The sequence below is a fragment of the Chrysemys picta genome, chromosome 1 (assembly GCF_011386835.1).
Source record: "Chrysemys picta bellii isolate R12L10 chromosome 1, ASM1138683v2, whole genome shotgun sequence".
NCBI classification, from domain to species: domain Eukaryota; kingdom Metazoa; phylum Chordata; order Testudines; family Emydidae; genus Chrysemys; species Chrysemys picta.
The window spans coordinates 358828017-358848637 of record NC_088791.1 but is presented as its reverse complement, the minus strand read 5'-3'; the positions used below and the strand labels follow the sequence as shown (position 1 = coordinate 358848637).

At 46.9% G+C, this 20621-nt stretch overlaps 2 protein-coding genes across 6 annotated transcripts in view; both read right to left on the bottom strand.

Moving 5' to 3' along the window:
• Nucleotides 1–2779: 2779 nt before the first annotated feature.
• On the bottom strand, nt 2780–9050 carry LOC101950880 (uncharacterized). Its single transcript, XM_005293845.5, has 2 exons — nt 8927–9050; nt 2780–7097 (listed from the first exon to the last, which is right to left on the bottom strand). The coding sequence occupies exon 2, from the start codon at nt 7084–7086 to the stop codon at nt 6076–6078; it is 1011 nt and encodes a 336-aa protein (XP_005293902.1). The 5' UTR covers nt 7087–7097; nt 8927–9050; the 3' UTR covers nt 2780–6075.
• Nucleotides 8928–20621, bottom strand: part of LCMT2 (leucine carboxyl methyltransferase 2) — a 517091-nt gene continuing 505397 nt past the window's right edge. For 4 of the 5 annotated variants that reach the window (XM_065596795.1, XM_008176240.4, XM_065596785.1 and 1 more), the window contains one exon: nt 9230–9360. The gene's annotated coding sequence lies outside the window, so the exon portion shown is untranslated. Of the gene's footprint in view, nt 9051–9229; nt 9361–20621 lie in introns of those variants that run through there. The other variant, XM_065596780.1, reaches the window with a different exon arrangement.

The following is a 20621-nucleotide window of genomic DNA, read 5'->3' as shown; positions in this document are numbered from 1 at the left end:
CCACCTCTGAGAGGCCAATTGGTACAGTACACCCCAGCTTATCACCAATTGGCCTCTCAGAGGTGGTAAGACAACTCCCACCTGTTTATGCTCTCTGTATGTGTGTATATATATCTCCTCAATATATGTTCCATTCTATATGCATCCGAAGAAGTGGGCTGTAGTCCACGAAAGCTTATGCTCTAATAAATTTGTTAGTCTCTAAGGTGCCACAAGTCCTCCTGTTCTTCTTTTTGCGGATACAGACTAACACGGCTGCTACTCTGAAACCTCTGCTATATATCTGAACCTCAAGAATTGAATTCAAGTCTGTATGTATATTGATCTTTTAACCAACACTCTCTCTTTTCTCTTTTAATAAATCTTAGTTTAGTTAATAAGAATTGGCTATAAGCGTGTATTTTGGGTAAGATCTAAGTTATAATTGATCCTGGGTATGTTGCTGATCCTTTGAGGTTGGAAGAACCTTTTCTTTTATATGATGAGATAAGATTTAGAATCATAGACTATCAGGGTTGGAAGGGATCTCAGGAGGTCATCTAGTCCAACCCCCTGCTCAAAGCAGGACCAATTCCCAACTAAATCATCCCAGCCAGGGCTTTGTCAAGCCGGGCCTTAAAAACCTCCAAGGAAGGAGATTCCACCACCTCCCTCGGTAACGCATTCCAGTGCTTCACCACCCTCCTAGTGAAATAGTGTTTCTTAATATCCAACCTGGACTTCCCCCACTGCAACTTGAGACCATTGCTCCTTGTTCTGTCATCTGCCACCACTGAGAACAGCCGAGCTCCATCCTCTTTGGAACCCCACTTCAGGTAGCTGAAGGCTGCTATCAAATCCCCCCTCATTCTTCTCTTCTGGAGACTAAACAATCCCAGTTCCCTCAGCCTCTCCTCATAAGTCATGTGCTCCAGACCCCTAATCATTTTTGTTGCCCTCCGCTGGACTCTTTCCAATTTTTCCACATCCGTCTTGTAGTGTGAGGCCCAAAACTGGACACAGTACTCCAGATGAGGCCTCACCAATGTCGAATAAAGGGGAACGATCACATTCCTCGATCTGCTGGCAATGCCCCTACTTATACAGCCCAAAATGCCGTTTGCCTTCTTGGCAACAAGAGCACACTGTTGACTCATATCCAGCTTCTCGTCCACTGTAACCCCTAGGTCCTTTTCTGCAGAACTGCTACCTAGCCATTCGGTCCCTAGTCTGTAGCAGTGCATGGGATTCTTCCGTCCTAAGTGCAGGACTCTGCACTTGTCCTTGTTGAACCTCATCAGGTTTTTTTGGCCCAACCCTCTAATTTGTCTAGGTCCCTCTGTATCCGATCCCTATCCTCTAGTGTATCTACCACGCCTCATAGTTTAGTGTCATCTGCAAACTTGCTGAGAGTGCAGTCCACACCATCCTCCAGATCCTTAATAAAGATATTAAACAAAACCGGCCCCAGGACCGACCCTTGGGGCACTCCGCTTGAAACCGGCTGCCAACTAGACATGGAGCCATTGATCACTACCTGTTGAGCCCGACGATCTAGCCAGCTTTCTATCCACTTTACAGTCCACTCATCCAGCCCATACTTCTTTAACTTGGCGGCAAGAATACTGTGGGAGACCGTATTAAAAGCTTTGCTAAAGTCAAGGAATAACACATCCACTGCTTTCCCCTCATCCACAGACCCAGTTATCTCATCATAGAAGGCAATTAGGTTAGTCAGGCACGACTTCCCTCATCGGTAATTTTCAGTAATCCTCATCATATGTTTGACAGGTGTGTCTGGATGGAGGCCTGAGGCTGGGTACTTTAAGGGAACTGCGTTGTTTGGACTTCTGAGTAACCAGTGAGTTACTATAGAAGCTGTTTCGTGCTGGCTTGGTAAATCTAAGTATTGGAATATCCACCAGCGTTTGGGGTTTGTCTGCCCCGTTTTGTTTGCAGTTCACCCTAATTGAGTGACCTCAGCTGGCTCCCATGGGCAGCACTGTCAAAAGGGGTAGGTGAAGATAACTCCCATTTACAGTCCCATCTCTCAGGGCAATGGCTGGGGCTGGAGGGGGTGTGCCTCACAAAAGGGCAGGAGGGCTGAGCCCCTCTCTCTGGCCCCTCCAGGTATGAGCCAGGATCGGGGTGCCTGCCGCTCTGTCGGGTCTGAGCGCCTCTGCCAACAGCCCCCCCCCCCATGTGAGCCACAATCTGGGGGCAGGCAGAGCCCCCATCTTGCTTAGGCTGCCTCCAGCAGTGGGAAAGGAGCTCCAGGCTTATCGTCCCCACCATGCACCCAAGCTGCCTTCCTGTTCCGTACAGGTACAGTGAACACAGTGAGAGTGCTGCAGCTATCTGCTGCAATTCAGATGAGAACACAAACAATGGCACATTCGCCAACCTCTTAATGTCAGGTCTGGGAGGCAGAATTAAGTTTGCATTGAGGGGATGGTGTGAAGCTTCCTGGGGGTACTCAGGGCAGAGAGGCACCTCTCTACCACCTGCCCATAGCACAAGTAAGCCTTGGCTGTGGCTGCAAGGGGTTAGCACCCCAACTCTACTGGCAACAGAAGCACCTTCCCCCCCCCCCGCCCCCGGCCTATACAGGCCCTGCTCTCTCTCCAGGTTAGAGATAGGCACACTTCAACCCCACGGCCCTCCAACTGTCTCCCTGGAGTGCCCAGCATGTGTTCCACTAGACACATGCACTAGTCATAGATTCGCTGCTCCCTAAGAAGCAGTACACCCCAGCTTATCACTTACATCTTAGATCACCACTTTGTTTAGCACATCCCACTTCGAAGATGTAAAAGTTTATTTAACAAAGTAGAGAGAGCTGAGTAGAATTACTGTAAACAAATGATCACATGTAAAATAAAATCATAACACACACCTAGACTTAATTCACACATATCTCATGTCTAATAAAGTATTATTCACCAGCATTTTAACAACATAAGAATGGCCATACGGGGTCAGACCAAAGTCTAGCCCAGTGCCCCATCTTCCAACAGTGGCTAATGCCAGGTGCTTCAGAGGGAATGAACAGAACAGGTAATCATCAAGTGATCCATCCCCTGTCATCCACTCTTAGCTTCTGGCAAACAGAGGCTAGGGCCACCATCCCTGCCCATCCTGGCTAATGGCCATTGATGGACCTATTCTCCATGAGCTTATCTAGTTCTTTTTTGAACCCTGTTATAGTCTTGGCCTTCACAACATCCTCTGGCAAAGAGTTCCACAGGTTGACTGTGCATTGGGCTGAGTCCCTTTTTCATGAGACAAGCCATGCAGTCAGCTTGTCTCCTCGGTGAAGGATGATGTGATTGGAATAACAGAGACTTGGTGGGATAACTCACATCACTGGAGTACTGTCATGGATGGATATAAACTGTTCAGGAAGGACAGACAGGACAGAAAATGTAGGGGAGTTGCACTGTATGTAAGAAAGCAGTATGACTGCTCAGAGCTCCGGTATGACACTGCAGAAAAACCTGAGAGTCTCTGGATTAAGTTTAGATGTGTGAGCAACAAGGGTGATGTCATGGTGGGAGTCTGCTGTAGACCACCAGACGAGGAGGATGAGGTGAACTAGGCTTTCTTCTGGCAACTAATGGAAGTTACTAGATCACAGGCCCTGGTTCTCATGGGCGATGTCAATCACTCTGATATCTGCTGGGAGAGCAATACAGCGGTGCACAGACAATCCAGGAAGTTTTTGGAAAGTGTAGGAGACAATTTCCTGGTGCAAGTGCTGGAGGAACCAACTAGGGGCAGAGCTGTTCTTGACTGCTGCTCACAAACAGGGAAGAATTAGTAGGGGAAGCAAAAGTGGATGGGAACCTGGGAGGCAGTGACCATGAGATTGTCTAGTTCAGGATCCTGACACAAGGAAGAAAGGAGAGCAGCAGAATACGGACCCTGGACTTCAGAAAAGCAGACTTTGACTCCCTCAGGGAACTGATGGGCAGGATCCCCTGGGAGAACAACATGAGGGGGAAAGGAGTCCAAGAGAGCTGGCTGTATTTTAAAGAATCCTTATTGAGGCTGCAGGGACAAGCCATCCCGATGTGTAGAAAGAATAGTAAATATGGCAGGTGACCAGCTTGGCTTAACAGTGAAATCCTTGCTGATCTTAAACACAAAAAAGAAGCTTATAAGTGGAAGATTGGACATATGACCAGGGAGGAGTATAAAAATATTTCTCAGGCATGCAGGAGTAAAATCAGGAAGGCCAAATCACACTTGGAGTTGCAGCTAGCAAGAGACGTTAAGAGTAACAAGAAGGGTTTCTTCAGGTATGTTAGCAAAAAGAAGAAAGTCAAGGAAAGAGTGGGCCTCTTACTGAATGAGGGAGGCAACCTAGTGACAGAGGATGTGGAAAAAGCTAATGTACTCAATGCTTTTTTTGCCTCTGTCTTCACAAAAAAGGTCAGCTCCCAGACTGCTGCACTGGGCAGCACAAGGGAGAAAGGGGAGAAGATGACCAGCCCTCTGTGGAGAAAGAAGTGGTTCAGGACTATTTAGAAAAATTGGACGAGCACAAGTCCATGGGGCCGGATGTGCTGCATCCGAGGGTGCTAAAGGAGTTGGTGGACGTGATTGCAGAGCCATTGGCCACTATCTTTGAAAATTCATGGCGATCGGGGGAGGTCCCGGATGACTGGAAAAAGGCTAACGTAGTGCCCATCTTTAAAAAAGGGAAGGAGGAGGATCCGGGGAACTACAGGCCAGTCAGCCTCACCTCAGTCCCTGGAAAAATCATGGAGCAGATCCTCAAGGAATCAATTCTGAAGCACTTAGAGGAGAGGAAAGTGATCAGGAACAGTCAGCATGGATTCACCAAGGGCAAGTAATGCCTGACTAACCTAATTGCCTTCTATGAGGAGATAACTGGGTCTGTGGACGAGGGGAAAGCAGTGGATGTGTTATTCCTTCACTTTAGCAAAGCTTTTGATATGGTCTCCCACAGTATTCTTGCCACCAAGTTAAAGAAGTATGGGTTGGATGAATGGACTATAAGGTGGATAGAAAGCTGGCTAGATCGTCGGGCTCAACGGGTAGTGATCAATGGCTCCATGTCTAGTTGGCAGCCGGTTTCAAGCGGAGTGCCCCAAGGGTCGGTCCTGGGGCCGGTTTTGTTCAATATCTTCATTAATGATCTGGAGGATGGCATGGACTGCACTCTCAGCAAGTTTGCACTTAGGATGGAAGAATCCCATTCACTGTTACAGGCTAGGGACCAAATGGCTAGGAAGCAGTTCTGCAGAAAAGGACCTAGGGGTTACAGTGGATGAGAAGCTGGATATGAGTCAACAGTGTGCCCTTGTTGCCAAGAAGGCTAACGGCATTTTGGGCTGTATAAGTAGGGGAATTGCTAGCAGATCGAGGGATGTGATCATTCCCTTTTTTCGACATTGGTGAGGCCTCATCTGGAGTATTGTGTCCAGTTTTGGTCCCCCCCACTACAGAAGGGATATGGACAAATTGGAGAGAGTCCAGCAGAGGGCAACAAAAATGATTAGGGGGCTGGAGCACATGACTTATGAGGAGATGATTAAGGGAACTGGGATTGTTTAGTCTGCAGAAGAGAAGAATGAGGGGGGATTTGATAGCTGCTTTCAACTACCTGAAAGGGAGTTCCAAAGAGGATGGAGCTAGGCTGTTCTCAGTGGTACCTGATGACAGAACAAGGAGTAATGGTCTCAAGTTGCAGTGGGTGAGGTTTAGGTCGGATATTAGGAAAAACCAAAAACTAGGAGGGTGGTGAAGCACTGGAATGGGTTACCTAGGGAAGTGGTGGAATCTCCTTCCTTAGAGATTTTTAAGGTCAGGCTTGACAAAGCCCTGGTTGGGATGATTTAGTTTGGAATTTGTCCTGCTTTGAGCAGGGGGTTGGACTTGATGACCTCCTGAGGTCCCTTCCAACCCTGATATTCTATGATTCTTATCTCCCACCAACTCCACCTCCCTTCCCCACTGCCTCTCCCCCCCCCCCGTCTCACCTCCCTTCCCCACTGCTTCTTCCCCCAACCCCCCTTCCCTCATTCTACCCCCCACTGCCCCATTCTCCTCCCTTCCCCCCCACAATGTTCACATTGGTTCACTAAGAGATACAACAATGGCGTAAGCAGGTGGGTAAAAGGCACTGTGGAGACTAGTGTACAGTGCTAAGCGCAGGAACTCATCAGCATCCAGGGTCTTTGGGAAGAGGACCCGAGCGATGGGCAAATAAGAGTCGGTGGATTTGCTTATTTGCAGCACCAGGTTGGTATAGTTGATGCCCTTACAGAAGATTTCTTCCTGCTTGTGTAGACGCACTGAGCCCAGGGCCCAAGAGTCAGGGATGCTGATGCTGGAGGTAATGCTATCAATAAGGTAGGTAGCATTTTGGAACTGCTCTTTGGCAGGATGGATCAAGTTGTCTTGCCTCTCTCGGCGGAAAGTGATATTGTCTCCTCCTCCTTGGGCATAGCTAAGGATGCAGAACTCTGCCTGGGTAGCATTGGTCTGGTGGGCAATCCACACACATTCATCCAGGCTCCTTCTCCCACAGTATGCCCAGCTGTCTTCTTCTTTGTCAGTGTGGCACCGGTATTCACTGTGCCCATAACGGGCACATCGGTAGTTGTTGTGGCAGGGAAGGCCTCTTGTGGTCACATCAGGGAAGGGGGCGCAGGGTTCAATGCCGTCAAGTGTATTGCACTGGAAAGTTCCCCGGGTTGCTCGGCACTGGCTGATACACAGCTTGTTCTCTTGAGAATATTTGGCGTGATCCCATCTGGTAATTAGTCCACAGTAGCCCCATTTACCATCCTGCAAATAGCAGCTATGGTAAGAAGCACCCCAGAGCGTGCAGGGAGTTGCACAACGTTTTCCAGAGGCCTCCAAACCTGGTTCTGAGGAGCAGTAATCCCAGGCCGCCTTCTTGCCTCCTAGCTGCTTGCACCAGGTGTAACTGTAACCACGATACTCACAAGACTCTTGGCATTGCCCTCCTGAGCTAGTGTGATGAATAAGAACATAGGAGCATGTAAGTGGCAGAATGGCAGCGATCAAGAGCAGAGCCAGAAGGGCACTTCTATGGGGCAGCATCTCTGGCATCTTCCTGAGACCTTGTGGAAAGATAGAATGCAAAAATACCATAATGATCTGGTAGCTATTACAGGGCCACACATCATGAAATACAATTGTATGGTTCCCACAGCGCTCACAATTTGCATTTTATTACCTCTTGCTGTTTTTTTATCCCTGTGGGTGTTACTTGTCAAGGCTCTAAAAAGGCTTTACAGTTATTAGGGCTAGAATCCAGGAGTCCTGACTCCCAGTATCCTGCTTTCAGTATGACACCTCCTCTGTTGCCGAAGCTGTACAATATGGTTTACATCCATCCTGTGGGCCAGATCCTCAGCCTGTCATCCATGAATCTATGCTGATTTGTATCACCCAAGCAGCTGACTTAACAACCTTTTTTAAAAAACAACAATATTTAAACCTTTAAGTATTGTGGGGGCTCAGTTAGAAGGTAGATCAGCTTCCAGGCTTCACAGTTAACTGGACTTGCCTGGTGACTTTAAACTAGGTAGAGATGAGGGGAAACAGGAGCTTTCTGTCAAAGGAGCGACAGGGTATTTCCGACAGACAAGAAAGGCAAGTAGAAAGCTGGCTGATGCAGCATTACAAGGGTATCTGATTTCATGAAAGCAAAGTTTGGGAATGATTAAGGAACAGTGGGAGGAAGAATCCACCATAACAAAGGAAACTGGGACAATCCAAAGACTCTGTATGGTACAAGATATGCCAACTCCTTGGAAAAGGAGGAATGCAAGGAACAAGAAGCAGACAATGGGATTTCATGGAGACCTGCTAAAAGACTGTAAGTATCAGAAAAAGCTGCACTGGAAATGAAGTAGGAGGCAACCAAATCAAAATAATCAGATTCAGCTATGGCTCTAGGGGAAGATAAGGCCAGCTAGAAGGCAGAATGAGTTAACACTGCCAAAGGGGGTAAGGGAAATTAGGGCTTTTATAACTACATCATGGGAAAAGGAAGTCTCAGGGGAAAATCTGGGCTGTTACCACAGGAGGGGGATAAAATTATTGATGACTCCAGAGTGGGTGAGATACTGAAGTCCTTTTTGAATTTCTCTACTACAAGAAAATATAGAAAAACAGATTGAACAATTATTTGGACAGGACTTTTTAAAATATATGCTCTGTGGGGAAGGACTGTTTCCTCCACTGTGTTGTTTGAACACTGCTACCATAATGCAAATAATAAAGGCAATTAGACAGATCTGGCAAGGGAATATTTGGAAAACATGACCATATCTCAGTCAGATGACCCAGATGACTAGTTCCTAGGGTATTAAGGGTAAATTTTCCTAACACAATTGTGGAACCAATGATAATTAAGTTTTAAAAACTTGGAGCGGTACCTGAGACATAAGGAAAGAAAATGTAGTAACCAAGGTTAAAAAAAGTGATGATGGCAATTCTCTTCCCCAGATACTGACTTCCATGGCCAGTAAAAATATGTAATTTATATTATGCAAAAATTATAACTCTCTAGACAGCAATGACGCCTTGGGGGATGAATACCATCTGGGGGGGAGGGGAGGATTATATTTTAGCAATTTCTACATAAATGTGATTTTTATACATCTATATATATTATCACAAATTTAACAAATGTGGGGAACCAAATTGATGTTACATTTGAATTTCAATTAAGTACTTGATCCTGTGCCTCACTGAACCTTAAATGGAAAAGTAGTTACAATCAGCCTGTACAAAACCTCTGTACACTGTTTATGCCAATTGCCAGAGCAGTAATGCACTCTAGGAGCAGATAGTCAGTGTAGGACAGTTCAGTGTCGTGGGACGCATGACCAAGTTTTAATCTCACGTCCCTCTACGAATTGTATCCCAGCTGCTTACTCACCTCCTCTGAGCTGAGCGTCCCTCTTGGTGATGTCCCAGCTGTGTCCCAAATCCCACTGAGTAGCGTTGGGGATGAAATGCTTGTGTGTGTTTTAGCAGGGCAGAAGCAAATAGCCAAGACGGTGCTGGCAGAGAAAACAGAAGCAAGGATTTCTGTGTACATCTGCACAATGGAGGGGTGAAGGTCAGGCTGCAGCTGGAGACTGGGAGCCAGCTGTTTGTATGATCACATCAGTCGTTTTTGCGATAGCATAATACTGGGAGTTTATGTCAAGTTGCTTGTCCACTCTGCCCAGCCAATCCTTCTCAGAGTCATTTCTTTCCAGGATACATTGCCCTAAGATATAGGGGGAAAGCCGATTGCTGCAGCGGATCACGTGGCTCGGACAGAGCCTTCTCTTAGAGGAGAGTCTATTGATAGAGATTCTCTAGGTTCTAGTCTGGAGGAGAGGATGGAAGAGGATAAAGTATGGGTGAGACCAGTCAAGAAACATTCACATAAAAGAATCTGACACATCAGAAAAGGGTAGACAAATAAACAGTGACAAGTTTTTAAAGTGCTTGTACATAAATGCTAGAAGTCTAAATAATAAGATGGGTGAACTAGAATGCCTCATGTTAAAGGGGGGAGGGATAGCTCACTGGTTTGAGCATTGGCCTGCTAAACCCAGCGCTGTGAGTTCAATCCTTGAGGGGGCCATTTAGGGATTTGGGGATTTAGTTAGGGATTGGTTCTGCTTTGAGCAGGGGGTTGGACTAAATGACCTCCTGAGGCCCCTTCCAACCCTGATATTCTATGATGCTATAAAAGGAGGATATTGATATTGTGGAGGAAAAAGTTTGCTAGGGCCTAAACTTTAGTTGGCTCGGGCCTGAACTTTGGTTCAGACCTGAACATTAGTTAAGTCTATTGTAGGTGAAAGGTTTTTAGAGGCAGAATAGAGGAAAAATATAAAAGCAGAACTATCTATAATTATAAGGCTTATGATTCATAGTGCTGAATTAACGGTTTGGGGGGGAAGTCTGGAAATCACAGTAGGACAAACTGTGAAAAACAGGAAAGCTTAGAAACCGCGATAAGGCAGACTGTGAAAAACAGGAAAGCTTGCTAAGCTATATTCCTTTTATGGAGAGTGTATTCCAAATATGGCAATAATGCTGATAAGACAGTATGTATCATGTAATTGTGGTTTTATGCTATATAAGCTGTGCAAGATTTTGTAATCAGGGGGATTGCTAGTTTACTGGTACCCCCCATGCATGCATGAAAAATAAAAAGGCCTCAGGCGATTCTGATTCAAACACAACGCGTGGTCATTTTTCCACAACAATATAATAGGCATCACTGAAACCTGTTGGAGTGGGGACAATCAATGGGATACAATCATTCCAGGGTACAAAATATATTGGAAGGACATAACAGGTTGTGCGGGAGAGAGTGGCACTATATGTGAAAGAAAATGTAGAATCAAATGAAGTAAAAATCTTAAATGAATCCACATGTTCCATAGAATCTCTATGGATAGTAATTCCATGCTCTAATAAGAATATAACAGTAGGGATCTATTATCTACCACCTGACCAAGACAGTGATAGTGATGATGAAATGCTAAGGGAGATTAGAGAGGCTATCAAAATAAAGAACTCAATAATAGTGGGGGATTTCAATTATCCCCATATTGACTGGGTATATGTCACCTCAGGACAAAATGCAGAGACAAAATTTCTCGATACTTTAAATGACTGCTTCTTGGTCAGCTGGTACAGGAACCCACAAGGGGAGAGGCAATTCTCGATTTAGCCCTGAGTGGAGCGCAGGATCTGGTCCAAGAGGTAACTATAACAGGACCGCTTGGAAATAGTGACCATAATATAATAAGATTTAACATTCCTGTGGTGGGAAGAACACCCCAATACTGTGGCATTTAATTTCAGAACAGGGAACTGTGCAAAAATGAGGAGGTTAGTTAAACAGAAATTAAAAGGTACAGTGACTAGAGTGAAATCCCTGCAAGCTGCTTGGACACTTTTCAAAAGACACCATAATAGAGGCCCAACTTAAATGTATACCCCAAATTAAAAAAAACATAGTAAAAGGACTAAAAAAGAGCCACCATGGCTTAACAACCATGTAAAAGAAGCAGTGAGAGATAAAAAGGCATCTTTTAAAAAGTGGAAGGCAAATCCTAGTGAGGTAAATAGAAAGGAGCATAAACACTGCCAAATTAAGTTTCAGAGAAGCAGCCGTGTTAGTCTGTATCCGCAAAAAGAACAGGAGTACTTGTGGCACCTTAGAGACTAACAAATTTATTAGAGCATAAGCTTTCGTGGACTACAGCCCACTTCTTCGGATGCCTAGAATGGAACATATATTGAGGAGATATATATACACACATACAGAGAGCATGAAAAGGTGGGAGTTGTCTTACCAACTCTGAGAGGCCAATTAAGTAAGTGAAAAAAAACTTTTGAAGTGATAATCAAGCTAGCCCAGTACAGACAGTTTGATAAGAAGTGTGAGAATACTTACAAGGGGAGATAGATTCAATGTTCGTAATGGCTCAGCCATTCCCAGTCCTCATTCAATCCTAAGTTGATTATATCTAGTTTGCATATATATATATATATATATATATATATATATAGTCCTTACCCACAACTATTTCACATTTGGGGACAATATATACCTTCAAATCAGCGGCACTGCTATGGGTACCTGCATGGCCCCACAGTATGCCAACATTTTTATGGCTGACTTAGAACAACGCTTCCTTAGCTCTCGTCCCCTAACGCCCCTACTCTACTTGCGCTACATTGATGACATCTTCATCATCTGGACCCCTGGAAAAGAAGCCCTTGAGGAATTCCACCATGATTTCAATAATTTCCATCCCACCATCAACCTCAGCCTAGATCAATCCACACAAGCGGTCCATTTCCTGGACACTACTGTGCTAATAAGCGATGGTCACATAAATACCACCCTATACCGGAAATCTACTGACCGCTACACTTACCTACATGCCTCCAGCTTCCATCCAGGATACACCACATGATCCATTGTCTACAGCCAAGCTCTAAGATATAACCGCATTTGCTCCAATCCCTCAGACATAGACAAGCACCTACAAGATCTCTATCAAGCATTCTTAAAACTACGTACCCGCCTGTTGAAGTGAAAAAACAGATTGACAGAGCCAGACGAGTACCCAGAAGTCACCTCCTACAAGACAGGCCCAACAAAGAAAATAACAGAACTCCACTTGCTGTCACCTTCAGCCCCCAACTAAAACCTCTCCAGCGCATCATCAAAGATCTACAACCTATCCTGAAAGATGATCCCTCACTCTCACAGATCTTGGGAGACAGACCTGTCCTCGCTTACAGACAACCCCCCAACCTAAAGCAAATACTCACCAGCAAACATCACTAAACAAAAACACTGACCCAGGAACCTATCCTTGTAACAAAGCCCGATGCCAACTCTGTCCACATATCTATTCAAGTGACATCATCATAGGACCTAATCACATCAGCCATACCATCAGGGGCTCGTTCACCTGCACATCTACCAATGTGATATATACCATAATGTGCCAGCAATGCCCCTCTGCCATGTACATTGGCCAAACCGGACAGTCTCTACGCAAAAGAATTAATGGACACAAATCTGACATCAGGAATCATAATACTCAAAAACCAGTGGGAGAACACTTTAACCTGTCTGGTCATTCAATGACAGACCTGCGGGTGGCTATCTTACAACAGAAAAACTTCAAAAACAGACTCAAACGAGAGACTGCTGAGCTGGAATTGATATGCAAACTAGATACAATCAATTTAGGATTGAATAAGGACTGGGAATGGCTGAGCCATTACAAACATTGAATCTATCTCCCCTTGTAAGTATTCTCACACTTCTTATCAAACTGTCTGTACTGGGCTATCTTGATTATCACTTCAAAAGTTTTTTTTCCCACTTACTTAATTGGCCTCTCAGAGTTGGTAAGACAACTCCCACCTGTTCATGCTCTCTGTATATGTGTATATATATCTCCTCAATATATGTTCCATTCTAGGCATCCGAAGAAGTGGGCTGTAGCCCACGAAAGCTTATGCTCTAATAAATTTGTTAGTCTCTAAGGTGCCACAAGTACTCCTGTTCTTTTTGCCAAATTAAGTGTAAAAATGTAATAAGAAAAGCCAAAAAGGAGTTTGAAGAACAGCTAGCCAAAAACTCAAAAGGTAATAACAAAATGTTTTTTAAGTACATCAGAAGCAGGAAGCCTGCTAAACAACCAGTGGGGCCCCTGGACGATTGAGATACAAAAGGAGCACTTAAAGACGATAAAGTCATTGCAGAGAAACTAAATGAATTCTTTGCTTCAGTCTTCACGGCTGAGGATGTTAGGGAGATTCCCAAACCTGAGCCGGCTTTTGTAGGTGATAAATATGAGGAACTGTCACAAATTGAGGTGTCGCTAGAGGAGGTTTTTGAATTAACTGATAAACTTAACAGTAACAAGTCACCGGGACCAGATGGCATTCACCCAAGAGTCCTGAAAGAACTCAAATGTGAAATTGAGGAACTATTAACTATAGTTTGTAACCTGTCCTTTAAATCAGTTTCTGTACCCAATGACTGGAAGATAGCTAATGTAACGCCAATATTTAAAAAGGGCTCTAGAGGTGATCCCGGCAATTACAGACCGGTAAGTCTAAAGTCAGTACCGGACAAATTAGTTGAAACAATTGTAAAGAACAAAATTGTCAGACACATAGAAGAATATAACTTGTTGGGCAAAAGTCAACATGGTTTCTGTAAAGGGAAATCATGTCTTACTAATCTATTAGAGTTCTTTGAAGGGATCAACAAACTTGTGGACAAGGGAGATCCAGTGGGCACAGTGTACTTAGATTTCCAGAAAGCCTTTGACAAGGTCCCTCACCAAAGGCTGTTACATAAATTAAGTTGTCATGGGATAAGAGGGAAGATCCTTTCATGGATTGAGAACTGGTTAAAAGACAGGGAACAAAGGGTAGGAATAAATGGTAAATTTTCAGAATGGAGAAGGATAACTAGTGGTGTTCCCCAAGGGTCAGTCCTAGGACCAATCCTATTCAACTTATTCATAAATGATCTAGAGAAAGAGGTAAACAGTGAGGTAACAAATGTGATAGACCCAGACCAGTTGGGAACAGCAGAGTAGCAGAAGGGAGATGTACTGGCCACTGGATAAGTAGTTTTCTGTTCCCTGAGTGACTAGGGCAGGGGCTGCTCCAGGCTAATGGACCACCTGACTCCAATTATCCTGCTAAGAGTCAGGTGAGGCAGTTAAGCACCTGACTCTAATTAAGGCCCCTCTGATGCTATAAAAGGGCTCACTCCAGTCAAGCTAGGGGGAGCCAGGGAGAGGAAGAGAGTGTGTGTGTGTGTGTGTGTGTGTGTGTGTGTGTGTGTGTGTGTGTGTGTGTGTGTGTGTGTGTGTGTGTGTGTGTGTGTGTGTGTGTGTGTGTGTGTGTGTGTGTGTGTGTGTGTGTGTGTGGAACTGGGAGCAAGAAGTATGCAAGAAGTTGAGAGTGAGTAGGCATACTGCTGGAGGACTGAGAAGTACAAGCGTTATCAGGCATCAGGAGGAAGGTCCGGTGGTGAGGACAAAGAAGGTGTTGGGAGGAGGCCAGGGGGAAGTAGCCCAGGGAGTTGTAGGTGTCGTGCAACTATACCAGGAGGCACTCTAGACAGCTGCAGTCCACAGGGCCCTGGGCTGGAACCCGGAGTAGAGGGCGGGCCCGGGTTCCCCCCATACCTCCCAACTCCTGATCAAACACAGGAGGAATTGACCTGGACTATAGCTTCTACCAGAGGGGGAAGGTCTCTGGACTGTTTCCTGACCCACAGGGTGAATCTGTGAAGCGAGCAAATCCGCCAATAAGCGCAGGAACCCACCAAGATAGAGGAGGAACTTTGTCACAACTGGTGTCAGGGGTGGGATTTGGGGTCTACAGCGCGGCGGAAGAAGGAGGGTGATTTCAAAAAAAAAAAAAAAAAAAAAAAAAAAAAAAAAAAAAAAAAAGGGAGAGGGTTTATTTATTTTTTCACCACAATGGATGACGTAGTGCAGGCACTGATACAAGCTATGGCGGCCCAGCAGGAGGCTACCCGTGTCCAGGCAGCCTCCCAACAGGAGGCAGTGCAGCTGCAGCAAGAGACTAATCGCCTGCTGATGGACCAGGCTGCTCAAGACCGAGCTATGTTGCGAGAACTGGTAAGCCAGGTAAAGACCCTTACAGAGCTGAACCGTGGCCATGATGGGATGCGGCTCATACGGGCCAGCCACTGGCTGCAGAAAATGATGCGGGAGGATGATGTAGAGGCATACCTTCTGGCCTTTGAGAGGACAGCCCTACGGGAGGCCTGGCCTCGAGATCAGTGGTCTGGCATCCTTGCCCCATTCCTGTGTGGGGAGGCCCAGAAGGCCTACTATTATCTGCCTGAAGAGGCTGCAGCAGACTACCCCCAGCTGAAAGCAGAGATCCTGGCCAGATCTGGGGTAATGACTGCAGTGCGGGCCCAGCGGTATCACGAGTGGAGGTACCAGGAAAACAAAACCCCGCAATCCCAATTGTATGACCTCATCCATCTCGCACGAAAGTGGTTGCGAATTGAGTCCCGGAATCCGGAAGAGATACTAGAGGTTCTGGTCATTGACCAATACATGAGGGGATTACCGCCAGACCTTCGCACCTGGGTAAGCCAGAACGAACCCTGCACCTACGACGAGGTCATCGCATTGGTAGAGAGGCGAAGGACGGCGAGGGAGCTGACCCAACCAGTTAAGGAAGAGGCACCCCAGGTTAAATTAGCAGCACCAAGCCCCAAAGCTCGAGTGACTGGGCACCAAGAGGGCCCAGGTGGAAAAAGAGAGGGGCTGAAGGCCCACTAGAGGCCACAAAGAGTCGGAGCACTGAGGGAGAAGAGGATCGGGCTGTTAGACTGCCCAAACCAAGAGACCTGGGAATGCCTAGGGCTCCATACAGATGTTATGCCTGCGGGAAGTGGGGACACATAGCTTCACAGTGTCCCAATGCTGAGGAGCCTATGCAGTGTAACCTGGGGAACTGGGCAGACCCATGCTCCCTAATCCACCTTGTGGGGGGTCTCACTAACCCCACATATGTATACCAGACCAGTGAAACTAAATGGGATAGAGACCACAGCACTGGTTGATTCGGGGAGTGCAATCACGCTTGTCTCGGGGAAGCTCGTGAAGCATAGTCAGCTGCTGTGGGCTAAGCATACAGGGATAACATGTGTCCATGGGACAGTTGGTTATTACCCTATCATCCCAGTAAAAATCGAGATTCAGGGGAACACTACTGAGGTAGCAGCAGGTGTAGTCCCTAAACTCCCATACCCGGTGCTCATAGGGAGGGACTTCCCAGGGTTTGGAGACTTACTCCCGGTAAGGGGATTGGAGAAAGGAGGAAACACTGAAGTTACTGAGGGATCCACAGTAGACTGTCAACCCCCAGTCTTCTCTGAAATATCCGCAGATTTGTTCTCCACTCCCAGACAGGGTAGAAAGACAAAAAGGGAAAGGAGGGCAGCTAAGGCCTTGGGAACCCGAATACTGACCCAAAGCCAGAGGGTCGCTCTCGTAGGTAGGCGGACCCGAGCAGCTGAAAAGGAGGCCACCCAGGAGGGAGAAGCACCCGAGTCTGACCCTCACCCTAACACTTCTGAACCAGTAGAGGCAACAGAGACTGGCCCCCTAGATCTCGGGCAGATTAGCCCCAGGAGAGGAAATTTTGGACGAGACCAGGCAGAAGACCCAAGGTACGACAACATTAGGAAGGAGGTGACTGAAATAGATGGGGTCCCCGTGGAAGGGAAAACCCAGGGACCAGGACCCTACTTCATAATGAAGAAGGATCTCTTATACCGGGTTGCACCAGTACAGGGGCAGAAGGTACAGCAGATCCTAGTACCTCAAAAACACCAGAATGCTGTATTAAGTCTTGCCCATAGTCATCTTTTTGGGGGACATTTGGGGGTAGAGAAGACCCTGGCCAGGGTCCTACGATGGTTCTTCTGGCCCGGAGTACATGAAGAAGTGTGGAGGTACTGTGCCTCCTGCCCGGAGTGTCAGCTGCACAGTCCCCGTCCCCACTTGAGGGCACTTTTAGTACCCCTTCCCATCATAGAGGTCCCCTTCGAGTGAATAGCCATGGACCTAGTGGGACCCCTGGAGAAGACAGCCCGGGGCCACCAATATATACTTGTCATTCTGGATTATGCTACTTGCTACCCAGAAGCCGTCCCCCTGAGAAACACGGCCTCTAAAACGATAGCTAAGGAGTTGGTGGGGATCTTTGCCCGAGTGGGGCTACCAAAGGAGATATTAACAGACCAAGGAACCCCATTTATGTCAAAGCTAATGAAGGACCTCTGTACGCTGCTCCATATACATACCCTGAGAACTTCAGTCTATCATCCGCAGACTGATGGGTTGGTAGAAAGGTTTAACCGAACCCTCAAGGCTATGATAAGGAAGGTGGTAAGTTGGGACGGGAAGGACTGGGACACCCTACTACCTTACCTTATGTTCGCTATCCGGGAGGTACCTCAGGCCTCAACTGGATTCTCCCCCTTTGAGCTGTTATATCAGCGCAACCCCCGAGGCATCCTGGACATAGCCAAGGAAATATGGGAGGAGGAACCCAGTGAGGGGAAGAACATAATAGAGCATGTGCTACAGATGAGGGACCGGATAGCCCGTGTCACTCCCATAGTGAGGGAGCACCTAGAAAAGGCCCAAGAGGCCCAGCAAACCTACTACAATCGTCAAGCAAAGGTTCGTCAGTTTCAGCCCAGTGACCGAGTAATGGTACTGGTACCCACGGCCGAAAGTAAGCTGTTGGCCCAGTGGCAAGGACCCTACGAAATAGTTGAACCCCTAGGGGAAGTAAATTTCAAGATGCGACAACCAGGACATCGAAAACTAGAATAGATATATCATGTCAACCTTCTGAAACCCTGGCATACCCGAGAGGCGTGCACAGTGGTTCGGAAAGACCTACACCCAGGGAACAAAAACCCTGGACAGGTGAGGGTGTCTCCCGATCTAACAACAGCCCAGAAGAAAGAGGTAACTGAGATGATCGCCCAATATCAAGATGTATTCTCAACAAAGCTGGGTCACACAACTGAGACATATCATCACATCATCATGAACCCTGGGGCCAGAGTAACAATGAGGCCCTATCGGGTGCCAGCAGCCAAAAGGGAGGAAATAAAAGCGGAAGTCAGGAAAATGCTGGAGATGGGGATCATTGAAGAATCTCACAGTCAGTGGTCCAGCCCAACAGTGTTGGTGCCCAAACCTGATGGCACCACGAGGTTCTGCAATGACTTCCGGGGACTAAATGAGATATCCCACTTTGATGCCTACCCTATACCCCGCATAGACGAATTAGTAGACCGTCTGGGGAATGCCCGGTACTTAACGACCCTAGACTTGACAAAGGGGTACTGGCAGATTCCCTTAGCTGAAGATGCAAAGGAGAAGACGGCGTTCTCTACACCAGAGGGTCTTTTCCAGTATATGGTCCTTCCTTTTGGACTACATGGGGCCCCAGCTACCTTTCAGCGCCTCATGGACAAGTTATTACGCCCCCATGCCAGCTATGCTGTGGCCTACTTGGATGACGTGGTGATTCATACCCCAGACTGGGAAACCCACTTGAAGAAGGTGGGGGCGGTCCTTGATACCTTCAGGCGAGCTGGCCTTACGGCAAACCCTATTAAGTGTGCTCTGGGGTTCACAGAGGCCAAATATCTTGGCTACGTAGTAGGAAAAGGTCTGGTGAAACCTCAACTGAACAAGTTAAGAGGCCATCCAAAATTGGCCACGACCAAGTAGTAAGAAGCTGGTCCGAGCATTCCTAGGGGTGGTGGGGTATTACCGGCGTTTCATTCCCCATTTTGCCACAAGGGAAAGTCCCCTAACGGACTTAGTGAACGCCCGTGGTCCGGATCCAGTCAGATGGTCCGACGCAGCAGAGAGGGCATTTGCAGACCTACGGACTGCCCTCTGCAGTAACCCCGTACTGATAGCCCCGGATTTCACCAAGGAATTCATCCTTCAGACAGATGCTTCCGAGGTGGGGCTAGGGGCTGTCCTGTCGCAGATAGCTGGGGAAGAGGAACACCCAATTCTCTACCTCAGCAGGAAACTCCTTCCGAGGGAACAAAAATACGCAGTGGTAGAGAGAGAATGCCTCGCTGTAAAATGGGCCATGGAAACGCTGCATTACTACCTGCTGGGGCGCAGATTTGTCCTCGTGACCGACCATGCCCCTCTTCAATGGATGCAATGGAACAAGGAAAAGAACACAAGGGTAACCAGGTGAATCACAGAATCATAGAATATCAGGGTTGGAAGGGATCTCAGGAGGTCATCTAGTCCAAACCCCTGCTCAAAGCAGAACCAATTCCCAACTAAATCATTCCAGCCAGGGCTTTGTCAAGCCTGACCTTAAAAACCTCTAAGGAAGGAGATTCCACCACCTCCCTAGGTAACCCATTCCAGTGCTTCACCACCCTCCTAGTGAAAACGTTTTTCCTAATATCCAACCTAAGCCTCCCCAACTGCAACTTGAGACCATTACTCCTTGTTCTGTCATCAGATACCACTGAGAACAGTCTAGATCCATCTTCTTTGAAACCCCCCTTCAGGTAGTTGAAAGCAGCTATCAGACCCCCCCCTCCCTCATTCTTCTCTTCTGCAGACTAAACAATCCCAGTTCCTTCAGCCTCTCCTCATAAGTCATGTGCTCCAGCCCCCTAATCATTTTTGTTGCCCTCCGCTGGACTCTTTCCAATTTTTCCACATCCGTCTTGTAGTGTGGGGCCCAAAACTGGACACAGTACTCCAGGTGAGGCCTCACCAATGTCGAATAGAGGGGAACGATCACGTCCCTCGATCTGCTAGCAATGCCCCTACTTATACAGCCCAAAATGCCGATAGCCTTCTTGGCAACAAGGGCACACTGTCGACTCATATCCAACTTCTCGTCCACTGTAACCTCTAGATTCTTTTCTGCAGAACTGCTTCCTAGCCATTCGGTTCCTTGTCTGTAACAGTGAATGGGATTCTTCTGTCCTAAGTGCAGGACTCTGCACTTGTCCTTGTTGAACCTCATCAGGTTTCTTTTGGCCCAACCCTCTAATTTGTCTAGGTCCCTCTGTATCCTCTCCCTACCCTCCAGCGTATCTACCACTCCTCCCAGTTTAGTGCCATCTGCAAACTTGCTGAGAGTGCAGTCCACGCCAGCCTCCAGATCATTAATGAAGATATTGAACAAAACCGGCCCCAGAACCGACCCTTGGGGCACTCCGCTTGAAACGGGCTGCCAACTAGACATGGAGCCGTTGATCACTACCCGTTGAGCCCGACGATCTAGCCATCTTTCTATCCACCTTATAGTTCATTCATCCAGCCCATACTTCTTTAACTTGCTGGCAAGAATACTATGTGAGACCATATCAAAAGTTTTGCTAAAGTCAAGGAATAACACATCCACTGCTTTCCCCTCATCCACAGAGTCAGTTATCTTCTCATAGAAGGCAATTAGGTTAGTCAGGCAAGTCTTTCCCTTGGTGAATCCATGCTTACTGTTCCTGATCACTTTCC

Bases quoted from the DNA above. Each gene is read 5' to 3' on its own strand.
- LOC101950880 (XM_005293845.5), bottom strand. From the start codon at position 7,086: ATGCCAGAGATGCTGCCCCATAGAAGTGCCCTTCTGGCTCTGCTCTTG.